Source organism: Aethalodelphis obliquidens, unplaced genomic scaffold, assembly GCF_003676395.1.
Source record: "Aethalodelphis obliquidens isolate GAN/ISIS:26980383/991018 unplaced genomic scaffold, ASM367639v1 scaffold20, whole genome shotgun sequence".
In the NCBI taxonomy this organism is placed as follows: domain Eukaryota; kingdom Metazoa; phylum Chordata; class Mammalia; order Artiodactyla; family Delphinidae; genus Aethalodelphis; species Aethalodelphis obliquidens.
In genome coordinates this window covers 27,165,740-27,180,885 of record NW_020837964.1, presented here as the reverse complement: position 1 = coordinate 27,180,885, position 15,146 = coordinate 27,165,740, and the positions used below count along the sequence as shown (strand labels likewise).

The 15,146-nt window shown below is 56.6% G+C and overlaps 1 protein-coding gene across 5 annotated transcripts in view; it reads left to right on the top strand.

The window, feature by feature from the left end:
* The window catches only part of LOC113627276 (adhesion G-protein coupled receptor G1), a 62,851-nt gene that overhangs the window by 24,330 nt on the left and 23,375 nt on the right, over positions 1-15,146 (top strand). For 3 of the 5 annotated variants that reach the window (XM_027119781.1, XM_027119782.1, XM_027119783.1), the window contains exons 10-13: positions 629-747; positions 2,656-2,924; positions 4,024-4,132; positions 5,142-5,410. In XM_027119781.1, the coding sequence (XP_026975582.1) occupies positions 629-747; positions 2,656-2,924; positions 4,024-4,132; positions 5,142-5,410 (766 nt within the window). Of the gene's footprint in view, positions 1-628; positions 748-2,655; positions 2,925-4,023; positions 4,133-5,141; positions 5,411-6,843; positions 8,319-15,146 lie in introns of those variants that run through there. The other 2 variants (XM_027119784.1, XM_027119785.1) reach the window with 1 other exon arrangement.

Below are 15,146 nucleotides of genomic sequence, written 5' to 3'. Positions count from 1 at the left end.
AGAGAGGTTAGGCAATTTACTCAAGTTCACACAGCTAGTAGTAAGTAGAAGAGCTGGTCTCTAAAGCCCTTGTTCTTTATTCCCAAAATCTGGTGCATGATAAAAATGCAGGTTCCTGGTCCTAACCTAGGGTTCTGATTCCACAGGGCTGGGGTGGGGCCAGGAGTATGTTTCTAAGGAGCCCTGAAGGGGATGCTGAGGCCCTTGTGATGGACCTCAGTGCCCCCAAGATCTCAGAAGCTTTGTGTCCTAGGCTCATTCTCCCCAGCTCTTAGGACCCTAGCATCTGAGGGACCGGAGTGGTCTTCCAGCTCTCTCTGGGCGTGGCGAGCTCACTGCCTCACAGGAAACTTATTTCTGTTTTGAATGCTACAGAAAAATAATTAGTGCCAGGACAGAAAAGGGATTCTCTGGTGGAGGGTTCTTGACCTTGGTGGGACAGGGATCCATTTGAGAATGTGGTGAAAAATGCACTCATGGGACCACACTCTTCTCAGTTTGGGGGGCAGGTGTGGTTCATAGACGCCCAAGGCCGTCCAGGGACCACGGGTTAGACCTCCATCTGGGCAAACCCTCAGTGTCGAGTTGGGGGCACTGAGGCCAGCCCTGACCTGCCTCGTGGACCCAGGTTACCTCTGTGGAGGTGGACGCCATCCACAAGCACTACCTGACTCTCCTCTCGTACGTGGGCTGTGTCATCTCCGCCGTGGCCTGCGTCCTCACCATCGCTGCCTACCTCTGCTCTAGGTAGGACCTGGGAGCAAGAGGGAAGGGGGCAGGGAGAACCTCCATTCCAGGCCCCCGGGCTGGGACCCCACGTTGAGGGAGACCCACCCTGGAAATTGGCCTGACCCCGAAACGTGTGTATAGTTTTGGAAGCCCTGGGAGGTGCAGCCAGCTGACCCCCAGGGGAGCATTTCCTGCTCAGATCTGTGGTATTTGGGTAACATAGCATTTCCGGTTTACATTAACTGCCAACATTTAAAATTGGGAGAGTTGACATAAGAATCTAGATTCCTGTCTTTGAATAACCAGATGTGCTACCGCTGGGGGCACATGATAATATGACAGTGATGGTAATGATAACGGTAACACTTACATCAAGCGGCCCACATGCCGCACACTGTTCTAAGTGCTTTACACGCGTGAACTTGGTTCATCCTCGCAAGGGCCCTATGGAAGAGTGCTCAGAGAGAGTAAGTGACTTGACTGAGGTCACACAGCGGGGAAGTGGTAGCAGCAGGCTTGAACCCAAGCAGGCTGGCTCCAGGCCCACAAGGCCTGGGTTAGCGGAGCTGCCTGGCAGTGGCCGCTGTGGACAGGTGGAGCCTCCAGCCCCTGTTCCCTAGTGCCTGTTTTGAGGCCCGACCCCCTGGCTCCATGGAGGCGTGTGTCACCCCAGTCGTTGGGGTGCCTGCTGAGAGAGTGGAGTGAAGAACGCCTCCACCCGCCCTCAGACCGGCTGTGTGTGGGTCTGGACTGGCAGTGCTGGGCTCGGCCTAAACTGAGGCCCACCTGTAGTTGGGCCCTGGACCCGTCTGCGTGGAAGGGAGACATCCTTAGTTCTGCTGTAGAATGAAGACTCCTGGAGTGTGCTCACTGTTCTTGCGGGGACCGGGGAGGGTAGAGCCGTGTGAAGGCGTGGCCACAGCTGCACACGTGGTGGGGCTGGAGCAGGCGGTGAGGAGGGACGGCTGGCAGGCTGAGTGGAGAGCTGGGGGTGAGGGCACAAGCCCCTCCCAGCACCTGCCCATTGATCACAAAAGTGCCCCAGGACAGACGGACAGGAACCCTTAGGGACTGAGCACCTTATCTGTGCCGGATGCTTCGTACCAGTGTAACTCTCACCCCAACCCTGCGAGGGGGGCCGTCCTCCCACTTCACAGATGAGTACACTGAGGGTGAGGGGGATGGGGCCAGCCTAAGGTGGTGCCTCCAGTTAGGGGCAGGGTGGGCGTGGGGATCCAGGATGGTAGGTGTTCTTCTGCACTCTCTGGAGCAGGCAGTGGATGGTGCCAGGTGGACAGAAAGGCTGGGGACAGGAAGGCTGACAGTGCCCTGCACCACACAGTATCTTGGGATGGGAGCAGGACGTGCACACACAGACTTGCAACCTCAAGGACACAGGCCACACAGCGTGTGCTCACAGATGCACAGTAGTGCAGACAGATAGGCAGAGACAGAACATGGGTGGCATGGATTCTCCAAAACAGCAAAAAATCCAGTCTTTCCCTTCTGACTTTGGGAGCATCTGGTTGATTGTAGTGGCTGATTTGTCTTCCTCGCTGTGCTTGGTTAAATCTGCCGTTAGATGCACACACGGTGTCTGAGCCTGTGGGTGTTGGACACATGGAAGGTGCACGGGGACAGAGCCTAGCTGTAGCCACGGGAGGCCGCGCGTGTGTGTGTGCGTGCGTGTGTGCGTGCGCGTGTAGCCTGGGAAGGCTGCCTGGAGGAGGAGGGGTGGGCGGGCATACCTCCCACCTCCCACCTCCCACCTCCCACCTCCCACCTCCCACCTCCCTCCTCCCTCCCCCCTCCCCCTCCCCCTCCTCCCTCCCCCCTCCCCCCTCCTCCCTCCTCCCTCCTCCCTGCCTTCCCACGCTGGCCACCAGAGTGACCCTGCCTGCCCTACCTCCACCCTCCCCTGTGCAGGAGGAAGTCTAGGGATTACACCGTCAAGGTGCACATGAACCTGCTGCTGGCCGTCTTCCTGCTGGATGTGAGCTTCCTGCTCAGCGAGCCGGTGGCCCTGGCAGGCTCCGAGGCTGCCTGCCGCGCCACTGCCATCTTTCTGCACTTCTCCCTGCTCGCCTGCCTCTCCTGGATGGGCCTCGAGGGCTACAACCTCTACCGGCTCGTGGTCGAGGTCTTCGGCACCTATGTGCCAGGCTACCTGCTCAAGCTGGGCATCGTGGGCTGGGGTGAGTTGGTGGAGGGGGTTGGTGGGCCCCCCAGACCTGCCTTTTCCTCTTGGTTTCTGGCAAAACATGGGCACCTGGTTCCACTTCTCCACCTACCCCTCTGACCATTCCCTCACTGCTTCCTTCACTCACCCATTCTCAGGGGTTGCTTACCTTGGCTAGGTCAAGGTCCTCTTCAGGAAGATGAGGTGCTGAGCCCTGTCCCCAAGAAACGCTCACATATTCTCTACATCTGTCACTCTCTTACAAGTGGGGTTTGCAGACGGAGCCACCATGTATGGATGTGCAGGTTGCGCACTGCTCAAAGGCACCCAGCTGTGGATGAGTGGGGCCGTAATTCAGTCCTCACCTGATTCACCCAGGCTCATGGTGGCCCTGCCTGTGGATCCCCATGAACCTCAGGTAACAGGTTCCCCGTGGCTCTGGTATTTGTTCTTGGCCGACAGCAACCCAATTCACCTGTGGCCCAGACCTCTCTTTGTCAGACCTGGAGGCCCAGGGGCACACACCACAAGTCCTTGAACATTACACAGGCCCACCAACCTCCACATGTCCCCAACCCCAACTTGCAGCTCCTCCCATGTTTCTCATTCGGCCCTTTCTTGGTTCACTTCATTGATATATATGAAATTCCTTCAGAGTTGGTTCTTTGTCAAAATCCAGGTGTTTGGTGGTGGGCAACCCTTCCAGGGAGCTCTCAATCTCCACCTCATGGACAAGGTTGAGGCCCAGGGCAGACATCCCCTCGGGGTATAACTCTAGATGTCCCCTGTTGAACTGTCCTCCACCCCACCAATGTCCTGTCTGCTCCTCCAATCTCTCCTTGTGACAGCCAGCCCCTCAGCAGGGAACTGCAGGCCCTTTCCCCTAGGGGGCCCCAGGATGCTGAGGGTGCAGGGGTAAGGTCAGGGGAGATGGGCTCCCTTTATGAGAAACCAGAACTGGAAAGGAGAAGGGTGGGTCCGAGCTTGGAGGACCTGCCCCAGATGGGACTGGGTAAGCTCTGGGACCACAGGTCTGAGAGGGGGTCTCACCAGAGGGAAGGGGAGGGCAGGCCTCAGAGGGCGGGAGATGGAGCTCCGTGCTTTGTTGCCTGCAGGCTTCCCCATCTTCCTGGTGACGTTGGTGGCACTGGTGGATGTGAACAACTATGGCCCCATCATCCTAGCTGTGCACAGGACCCCAGAGAGTGTCATCTACCCTTCCATGTGAGTGGCTTGTGCAGTGGGGGCAGGAAGGTGGGCCTCATGGTGCAGAGGTCAGAGAGTAGCCTGGGCCCAGGCCACGCTGACCAGGAGACTCCTGGGTGCCAAGCTGCTGGAGGTATTGGGGTGACCCTTTTCTCAGGGAGGGTGAGTACGGGCCTGGATCTGCCAGTCACTTGCCAGATGACCTTGCACAGGTCCTAGCCCCTCTCTGGGCCTCAGTTTCCCCACTTGCAAGTGGGAGTATGGGTTGGAGCAGCTGAGCCTCCAGCATGTTCCTTTGCTGCACCCTTCTATCCTCTTCCCCATGGAAAAATGGAAAGGCTGAGACCCAGAGAAGGCAGGAATCCACACCACGCTGCTCAAAGGCACCCAGCTGGGGGATGAGTGGGGCTGAAATCCAGTCCTCCTCCATTCACCTAATTCACCCAAGCTGGTGGTGGCCTGGCCTGTGTGTCCCCCTGAACCAGACTAGACTCCAGGGCTCCTGAGCCCTAGGCTAGGAAGGAACCCTTTCCATTCCTTCAGTGTTTTGAAAATTTCAGTTAATTTTGCATCACTTTGTGCCATCTGTATTATTATTTGTTTAATTTTTTTCTTTAAATCATCTGGCTTGTTAAATGTATTTTTTTAAAAATTACATCAACTATAAATGGGAAACAAGCATTACTTGTCATGAACAGTGAGTAGTCATGAAAGCAAACACAGGAATAAGGACACCCTGGTACTAAATTCTTGATGAAAGCAGTGGGCCTAAAGTCTGGCTGTTTTTGAAAAGGGAGACTAGCAAGTGTTAGAAGTGTTAAAAACGTTTTAGGACCAAATTAAGCCTTTCTCTTGACTACAGAGAAGGAATAAAGGAGAATTGAAAGGAGAGTGGCTTTTTGGCCCTTGAGTCAGTGGTGTTTAAAGCAGCTGCCCTGTACTCGGGCTCACCGTGGTGCTTGCCCAGGGCCCAGGAAGCACTGTGCCAGCCCGGCCTTGCAATGAACCTTCGTGCCCTTGCCCATAGGTGCTGGATCCGGGACTCCTTGGTCAGCCACGTCACCAACCTGGGCCTCTTCAGCCTGGTGTTTCTGTTCAACATGGCCATGCTGGGCACGATGGTGGTGCAGATCGTGCGGCTGCGCCCACACGCCCAGAAGTGGCCCCACGTGCTGACCCTGCTGGGTCTCAGTCTGGTCCTCGGCCTGCCCTGGGCCTTGGTCTTCTTCTCCTTTGCTTCTGGCACCTTCCAGCTTGTGGTCCTCTACTTTTTCAGCATCATCACCTCCTTCCAAGGTAGGCATGGAGAAAACCCCACCCCCTGGCCCAGGCAGGGTGCCCATACATAGAGCACAGACCAGGGAAGGGATGACCCAGATGACCTGAAGGGCCTTCTTTGGACCTCAGCCTTCCCATTCGTAAAATGGGGGCATCCAGGCCATAGTTGACAAGTCTTTGTTGAGTACTTATAGTGCACAGGCCCTGTGTTAAGCCCTAGTGCTGTAGTTGTGAACTGGTCGTGCAAGGGCCTTTTGCTTCCACAGAGCTCATCTCTACTGGGAAGGCCAGGTGTGACAAGCAAGGTCGCAGACATCAAAGGGCATCTAGGAGAGGAGGGAAGCAATAGTGGGCGATGTGATGGACAGTCTGAGCTTGGGTGGGGGACACTTGGGGGAGGGAAGCCTCTCTATAGGAGACATTTGAAGACAACAGAAGGGTCCAGCCATGGAGAGATCAAGGGCCCGTTACTCCAGGTGAGTTCCTCAGACCAGCAGCATCAGCATTATGAGGAGCTTGTTACAAACACAGACTCTGGCCCACCCCAGACCTGCCAAGTCAGAATCCTCCTTGTAACAGACGCCCAGGGGATGCAGCGCATGGTACAGGCTGAGGAGACCTGGTCTGGGGGTGGAGTGCTCCAGGCAGAGGGAGAAGCACGAGCAAAGGTCCTGAGGCTAGAACTAGGTTATGTGTTGGAAGAATAGTGAGGAGCATGGCTAAGGAGTAGTGAGGCAGGGGAGGGGGGGAGGGGAGGGGAGCAGAGGGGCTGGATCATGAGGGCCTGGCTTGATGCCATCAGGGTCCCTTCCTGCTCTACCTGCACCCCTCTACCCCCGCCCCCCAACATCTCACACACACACATATACACACACACCTACCTTTGTTTTTGGCCACGCTGGGTAGGGAGGAGGCCTTGACTTCCCTGTTTTCCTGCCCGAGTCCTCCCCATTGCATGGGGTCCCCGTGCAATGGGAGTGGTGTGTGAGGGAGGTGAGTCTTTGTTTTCTCATCTGTGAAGTGAAGGGGACTCTGTAGGGATTATACATGATGCCCATAAATGCACACATTTACTGAGCTATTAATAAATCACAGTATTGTGATTTGGGGAGGAGCGTATCACATGGTGCTTAAGCAGGTGGGCTCTGGAGGCTGACCACTGCTGCTTGACTCCTGGCCCAGCCAGGCCCCTTACCTTCATGGGCCTCCGTCTCCTCGTTTGTAAAACAGAATAGTAATGATGAGGTCTGATCTCAAGGAACCTGGAGAGCATGAAGTGAGATGATGTACAGGGCACTGCCCAGTGCCTGGCGCATAGCAGGTGCTCCGGGGATCACATCGGTGTGGGGAACCTGTGTAGGGAGGAGGACAGGGGCAGATCTGGGTCCAAGGAAGGGAGCGGGGTTGGGCTGGGGCTGCCCCCAGCCTCTGAGCCCTGTGCCCCCCCACAGGCTTCCTCATCTTCCTCTGGTACTGGTCCATGCGCCTGCAGGCCCGGGGTGGGCCCTCTCCTCTGAAGAGCAGCTCGGACAGTACCAGGCTCCCTATCAGCTCGGGCAGCACCTCGTCCAGCCGCATCTAGGCCGCCAGCCCCCCGCCGATGCGAGGAAGCAGAGTTGCGGTCTCTCTTCACTGCTGCTTGCGGCCCCTGCAGCCAGGCCAAGCCAGCCGGAGACTTGAGAAGGCCCAAGGACCTCAGAAGAATGGGGCTGTTGCCATGGCAGCCAGACTCCCAAGCTGGGCCTTCTGAATTGGCCGGGGGGCTACTTGCCTCTTGGGTCCAGCTCAGGGGGCTCAAGGCTGGTCTTAATGCACCACCACTGGACTGGCCCTCACGGCTGGAATCTGCAGGCCTTGGACCTTGGAGGCTGGTGGCATCCTTGGCCCTGTGCCCCAGCCCAGGACAAGAATGTGCCGTAGCTGTTCTGTCTCTGGTGATCACCATGAGGGCGCTCTGTAGCCCCTGTCATTTTAATCTAAGGATGGCCCGCAGGGGAAACGAGTTGGGGCAGAGCTTTGAGCCAGACCCCTGGAGGAGGAGCATTCCCTCCCTGGAGCATAATGACAGCCCAGGGAGGGAGCCGGGCTGTCGTTATGCTGGCCCTCTGAGCCCAGGGCCATCACCCTTTGTCAGCCTCCCCAGCCCTCCCTCTCCCCTTCCTGGTCCTCCCTCTCCTTGGACCTCCTTAGCCCTCCACTCACAGCCCGGAGTCCCCAATTCCAATGCTGGATGTTGGGTAGTAGTTCCCAAGAGCTACCTGGTGCCTACTGTAAACCTTTATCTACTGCATGGGCGTTTGCCTGCCCCTGACTTGGCTTAGTATAAACGTTCTGGGCTGGGCTAGGCCCATCTTCCCATCTGGCCCTCTCCACAGCTGCATCACCCTAGCTCACCACTGCCAAGCCGACACCTCACAGGGGCCCGCAGCCGCTCCCGAAGCCCTCTTGTGGCAAGAACTGTGGAACGTAGCAGTCCACATTAGTTTCCACCCCAGCATTCCAAAGACTGAGACACGCCTCCCCTGGTGATGCTTGTAGAGCCTGACACTCTCCGTAGAACCCCTGCAGATGATCTTGAGCACACCTCGCAGCCCATCACGGTTAATTCTGTTGGACACAGGTGGCCAGACCTGGTCGCTTCCCCTGTGAGCTCTCAGTCTAATGTGGGAGGCATGCATGAGACAAGAACTCTTAGAGGTACAGGCACAGAGTTGGGGGAGCCCTCATTCCTGGCTGGGACTCCAGGAAGGCTTCCTGTAGGAGGCAGCATTTGATCTGGCTCTCAGCCTTAAAGATGGGGAGGATTTTCTTTGTAATTACCAGTTCATTTGTCTTCATATTAAAAAGAAGTACGTGTTCATCGTAGAGAATTTGGAAGCTGTAGAAGAGTACATAGAAAAAATAAAAATCAGCTGTTATCGCCTAACCAACCGTGGCAAGAATTTCCTTCTGAGCTTTTTCCTGTGCTTAAGAATCAATGATAAAAAACACCTGGGGGCCAATCAGGAAACATGAACAAGAGAAGAGGGCCATGTGTGAAAGACATCTGCTGGAAATGTTGTCAGGGCAAAGGTGGGGGGAGGAATGGCAACTGGGTGTCAGTGCTGGGGGAGCTGCGCGTGATCTGTGGTGAACTGAAGGTTACGAGCCCCACGCAGAGGATGCAGCTGCTGCTCTGCTGCAGCCGGTCGCCACCTCGGAGGGTTGAAGGCCCGTGTAGCCAGACTGCCTGCCTTTTATGACAAATAAGAAATCCAGATCGTGCTGGTGTAAAATCCCCTGATTTAAAAAAACTTGGCTAATCCAGAATATTCTCTGGTCAAAGAAATCACGTCTGAGGGCTGAATTCAGCCCTTGGCTGGTCGCGGGACCTGTGTAACCAGTTTATTGCCCGGTGTGAAGTGGACGGGCTGCAAGAATGAAACGACTGGACTTTTCTGCCATCGCTGCCTTACAAACTGGTCCCGGCAAATTTCTCCTCTCCATCCTGTGACACAGGTGAGGCAGGTCAAATAAGTTTCTGTCCCCCTTCAGTTATGGGAGCAGTCTTGTTCGATCACGGCTCTCAGTGTCCAGGTCTAAAGGTCCAGCACAGGTCCAGCCCAGGCCCACACCTGAGCCTTCCGCCCCTGCAGTCTCCTCCCTCCTCTCCTGGCTGCTCTGCGGGGAGCGCAGGCTGGGGAAAGAGGCAACTCTCTGCAGTTGGACGGGAGGGGTGTGAGGTGCCTTGGTGGCTAGGAGTGGGCTGGCAGTGGTGGGATGAGCGTGAATGTGGGATCTTTGGGGACCTGCAGGGACCTTGGCACATGGGAACCCCCTGCCCCCTGCCTCTCTTCCAACCCCTCCTCTTGCTGCTTCCATTGGCCTCTGCCTCCACCTTCTCCAGGTGGTGAACTCCTCTTATGCCCCAACCCCTGAGGACAAACCTTCCCCACAGTGTCCCGGTTGAGCAGCTGGGTGGGATCAGAGCCAGCTCCGCTCTCAGAGACCTCTCTCGGGTCTCTCAGACCCCCATCACTTGGCTAGACCTGAGGGGATACCTACCCCATCCTCAGAGAAGGAAGGGACCCAGCCCCCTCCCCCGGGCAGGTGGGACTCCCCTCAAATTCTCCCACTTCAAAGAACTCTCTTGACACCTACTTTCTGTTTCCGAGGGCAGCTCAGGTAGTGGGGCTGGGGTGCTGGGTCGGGTCCCATCCTCTCGTGACCCGCCCTGCACGGGCCACCTGACAGCTCCGTGGTGCTCCTTGACACTGATGGTTCTTATCATGCGCTTCTCTGGGCTGTGGGACTTTGGACAATAGGACCACTCTTCCCACCAGGACATAGCCAGGTTTGTTTCCCCTTTGGAGTGGGAAATGGATTGGAGTGGCCAGGGTGTGAGTGCTGGCCAGGCCTGGCCAGAGTACTGGAGGCCTCGCACCTGGAGACAGGTGCCCACCTGGAGCCGTATGGACAAGCTGGGGGTGGGAGGTGGCAGAAGGGGAAGGTTTCCCCTGGAATTTAGCGGTCCCAGGGCTCCAAGTGGCCCCAGGCCAATCCCCAGCCCCCGTGGGGCCCAGGAGAGGTGACCCTCCCTCTGGCTCTGCCGGACCCTCCCTTGTCACTTTGCCAAGTCCCCGGTTCTGTCTTCCCAGGTGTGCTGCACACGATCTGGGTCCTGGTCTGCAGGTCTCCAGCCTCTTCATTACAAACAGGCATCCATGAGCCCCTCTGGAGGGCCCAGGGGCCGGGTGGGTCTCCAGTGGTGGGCCTAGCAGGTCACAGTTCACAAAGCCGTCCACCCTCTCCCCTTGCCAGGACGTGCGGCTGGGTGGGAGGAGGGGCATTCACCTTCCCAGCCTTCCCTGCAGAGGAAGTGCCTGGGGCCCATGTCAGATTCCCACCTGCCACCCAGGCCCCATGAGTGGCCCTGACCCTCCCCAGGCCCAGAGGGCTTAGCAGGAAACTGAGTCCTGTCCGGACACTGTGTGGGAGGAAGGGGAAATAGAGGCCAGTCAGGGCTGGGCGGGTCCCCATTAGACCCCACGGTGGAGCAGGGCCAGCTCTGACCGTGTAGCCCCGAGAGCGGATGCCGGTGATGATGTACTTCCTTGGCAGAGCGCCCTTCACCTTCTGATCTCAAAGTAGCCGGCCAAGGGCCCTGGCCTCATCCACATGGCCTCCTTGGGGCCACCACAGTGGGGGCCTTGGTGGTCAGCCCTTCCCCTGCCTACACACTGCACCCCATGTGTGTTTGCTGCCCCACTTCCCATCTGGGCCACCCGTGACCCGCTGGTGATGGTGATGCTAATTTCACGGTACTGATAATCTTGATAGTGATGATAATGGCCGCGCTCACTGACTGAGCAACTCCACAGGCATCATCTCATGAGTTCTCCCCATGCCTCCTGAGAAACTTGCCTCCTTAGCAGAGGCCGGCTCACGCAAACGGGCTGCCAGGAAGTGGCCAGGACAGATGTCAGCCCAGGCCCGACCAACCCCCAGGGCCCACGCTCCTGTCCCGTGTCCCCCCCCCCCGCCATCCTGCCCCTCCTGTTATTCAGTCTGCTGGGTGGGGGGGCGGGGCCTCCAGGCCAGACGACTCCTCTCCTTCCAGGACCCCAGTAGGCGTGGGCTTGAGCCTGGTCTTGTTCAAATCACAGGCATGAATGAGGGAGTGCGAACACTCTCCACATCTTCATCCGCATCCCTATAGCCAGGCCCTGCGCCCACCGGTCTCCTCAAACCCCAACACAGCCCTAGGGGGCAGCCGCACTGCTATATGCGCTTTACAGAGGAGGAAACTGAGGCTCAGAGAGGCCCCCAGCTTGTGAAAGGAGGATCTGAGGTAAGAGTTCCTGACTCCAAAGCCTGGTCTCGCCGTCACTCCCCAGGGGCCTGCTTGGGTGCAGAGGCCTCTGTGGCCGCTGAACCCCAGCCCCGCAGCACCCATCCAGACGAGGCCTTGGGAGCAGCACCCCTGGGTGGGTTCAGCAGCTCCTGCCGAGTCGGGCCCACTCTGCAGGTGGTCATGGGGCGGGGTGAGACTAGGAACACTGCCCGGTTGCACGCACTCACCTTTCACAATCCAACTGATGGTGCCATGGAGCAGGAAGGGCGTGGGCGGGGCCACAGGAAGCGGCAACGCTGCGGCCACGGCGCGGGGTGGGGCCGGCTCAGCAGAGCCTGGGAGCTGCGGGACGTGCAGCTGCGGGGCTCCGGCCGGCGTGGACCAGGCTGGCCAGGGATGGTGGCCCGCGGGGCCCTGGGAGTCCTGCTCCTCCTGCACCTGGCCTCAGGTGAGCAGCCAGCCCCTTACGCCCTCCGGCAAGCCTGGGAGACCCAGGGTCGGGGACAGGGAGGGCGTGTCTGGAGCAGGTCCTCCGAGGAGCCCAGCTGACGGCCGCAGCACCTCCTCTGTCGTCGGGGTCAGTCCTGCTCTCCCGATAAACTTTGGTCAGCACTGGTCTCAGGTCCCCTTTGCTTCCCCACAGCGCCCTGGAGATGGGAGAGCATCGGGGGTGCGCCCACACTTCGTCCCTCAGGCTGCGGCTCCCCGACAGGCCTGGCTCTGGGACACGGGTGGGCCCAGGACAAATTCTTCTCCAGCTGGCCTCTGAGCTCCAGGGGAAGGCGGCTGGGACCCTCGAGGCTGAGGCCAGGCCGGGCCTGCACGGCCCTCCCCGCACCCCGCCCACCCCCGTTCCCCGTCACGCCGGCTCCCCTCCTTGTCTCCTCAGCGGTCCCCTGGTGCTCAGTCACCCAAGCCGAGAACAAGGCCCTCCCTGACCCTTCGCTCTCGGCCTTGCCCACAGCCAGGCGGTGGTTCTCCAGAGGCAGCTCGAGGGCGCCAGGCCTGGCCCTTGCCGTTCCATTCCGCTCCCAAGAAAGCCGGCCCCACCCCTGGCCCACCTGGCCAGCTCTCCCTGGCGCTCTGTGCCGTCTGCAGGGATGCCCTCGGGCAGAGGAAGCTGCGCCCTCCCCGTGCACCCATCTCTGAGCCTTGCCTGCTCCTGCTGTTTCGCTCTTGGTTCAGTGAGTGGCCTGCGTGCCTGTCCCCCACCCCTGTGTGTGTCCAGCATGCGGTCACACGGCTTTGCGTGTACGGACCGACCTCTTTTTGGGGCTTAAAAAAACCCTCGTCTCTTCAAATGTTGGGAGATTCAGCGAAAAGCAAAGTTTAGTCTGCGGCTCCAAAAAGTGTGAAAAATGGCCGGGCCGGCCCAGCGGGATGGCGGCAACACCTGATGGATTAATTAACTTCATAACCACTAGTGGCTGTTGCTCGATCTCATAAGGACCCTGGGCCCCTCACGAAAGATGTAATTTTCTGGTCGGGCCTTGAAGGCTCCCCCGAGTGATGGAGTTTACCCTATGGTGATGGGTGCTCTGGTTCAGCTGTTTAAACAGTGTGAGGAGCCCTGAGAGGTTTATGTCTAGAGGGAAGCCTCCTTTTTTTTTTTTAAAATTCATTAATTAAGTAATTTTTGGCTGCATTGGGTCTTTGTTGCTGAGCGTGGGCTTTTCTTTAGTTGTGGTGAGCGGGCTGCTCTTCTTTGCGGTGGCTTCTCGTTGCGGAGCACCGGCTCTAGGTGCGCAGCTTTCAGTAGTTGTGGCACATGGGCTCAGTAGTTGTGGCTCGCAGGCTCTAGAGCGCAGGCTCAGTAGTTGTGGTGCACGGGCTTAGCTGCTCTGCGGCACGTGGGATCTTCCCAGGCCAGGGCTTGAACCCGTGTCCCCTGCATTGGCAGGTGGATTCTCAACCACTGCGCCACTAGGGAAGCCCGAGACTCCTTCTTTTGTGGACATTTTGGGGCAGTTGCCATGTGTTCATTTTCTTTCATTCATTCATTGCAGAAGCGCTGGTGGAGCCCTCTACTCAGTGTCAGGCCCTGTGCTTATATACCATGTGGTCCCTGCCCTCAAGGGACTCACAGTCTAGCAGAGTGATGGGATGCTTCAAAAGAGTCCAGGGCATGGTGGGGGCCCAGAGGGAAGCAGACACACTCTTTAATAAAGGGATACTTTACCAAGGACATGTCAGGGCTGGCACAAGGGACAAGAAGCTGTGGCTGTTGGCAGAGGGAAGCAGGCCACTGGTGGGGAGCCTTAGGGAGGGGCGAGTACTGCCCTGACCTCTGACCTCCTCGCCCCCCCCATATGAACCCAGATTGAGGTGGTCCTTGGAGGCCAACCTCTGGGGCAGAGCGGGATGGAGAAGAGTAGGGTGGGTCTGGAGGACCTCTCGCACACAGGCCTGGTTCAGGCTCTCCCTGTCTGGGCTAAATGCTTCTTCTAACGTCTTCCAAAAATAATTGCAAAAACTAAGTTTCATAATCTTCTCTGCAACAGGTACTTGCCAAGAACTTCACAAGCCCAACGGCCCTTGTGAAATTTCATGGCAGGCCAGGAGGGAGGCTCTGTTAACACCCACCGAGTTGCCCCCTGCACCCAGCACCCATGTGTGACCCCTCAGGCATACAGAGGGCTGGGATTACAAAGAGGATGGTGCCTTCCCCGGAGCTGACAGTTTCCTCCCCCTCTCTGCTCTTCTTCCCTCTTTTTCTCTTTTTCTCTTTCTCCTTCCTTCCCTCTTCTTTCTGTCTCCCTCCTTTGTTTAAAAAGCAAACATGGATGTTATTATGCACATGCTCATCCCTCATGTGATTTTTCCCATTAAACATGTCATGAATATCTTTACAGTCTAACAGAAAACTGAAGTTCCTCTACAAGCTACTTCAAACATTGTCACATATAGGGCTAATTATAAGATCCACTTGAAAATGTTATTTTTTTACCTACGTTTACCCTAACTTTGGTCTGCCATTATCTTTACCGTGTATTTTATTTTTGTCTTAAAATTTAACTAGTTTCATTGAATGTGAAAGTAATAGTGTGCATAATTTTTTTTAAAAAATCAAACACTGGAGAAGGGTGTGAAAAAATGAAAAGTAAATGTCTCCCTGCCCATTTCACCCCCAGTTCCTGGTGGGCCAGTCAGAAACGTAAAGGTGCGGATTGTCAAGACCCAGCCCCACTGCTCCCATAAAGGGTACAAGAAAGCCGTTCATGGAAAAAGACATACAAATAGATGCTCAAACTCCTTCTTAAATTAAAATGAAATTCCATTTTACCCCTCAAACTGGCAAAGATTTGAAAGTTTGGTAAAGTCTAGGACTGTGAACATGTGGGTAAATAGTCACTCTTGCCCACTTTTGGTGCGAGTGTAAATAGGTGTAGCCATTTTAAGAAGGAAATTCGATAATACTTAGCAATTTTTAGAAGTTCATACTTTTTTTTTTTTTTTTTTTTGCGGTCTGCGGGCCTCTCACTGATGTGGCCTCTCCCGTTGCGGAGCACAGGCTCCGGATGCGCAGGCACAGCGGCCATGGCTCACGGGCCCAGCCGTTCCGCGGCATGTGGGATCTTCCCGGACCGGGGCACGAACCCGCGTCCCCTGCATCGGCAGGCGGACTCTCAACCACTGCGCCACCAGGGAAGCCCAGTTCATACATTTTGATACAGAAATTCAAGGATAGGAATGTTTTCTATGAATTCTTAACATAAGCTGACAAAGATGTAAGTAGCGTTATTCAAAATAGTAAACGAAACAAAACAAAAACACCCTAAGTGTTCACCAACAGGGGACCAATTGAAAAAGCATAACAACACCCGTATACTGAGATAGTATGCAAGTATATAAAGAATGAGATGGGTATGAGTCCAGCTCAGGTTCACACAGTTAGCGTAGAGGGATGGAGCTGGGGTTGTA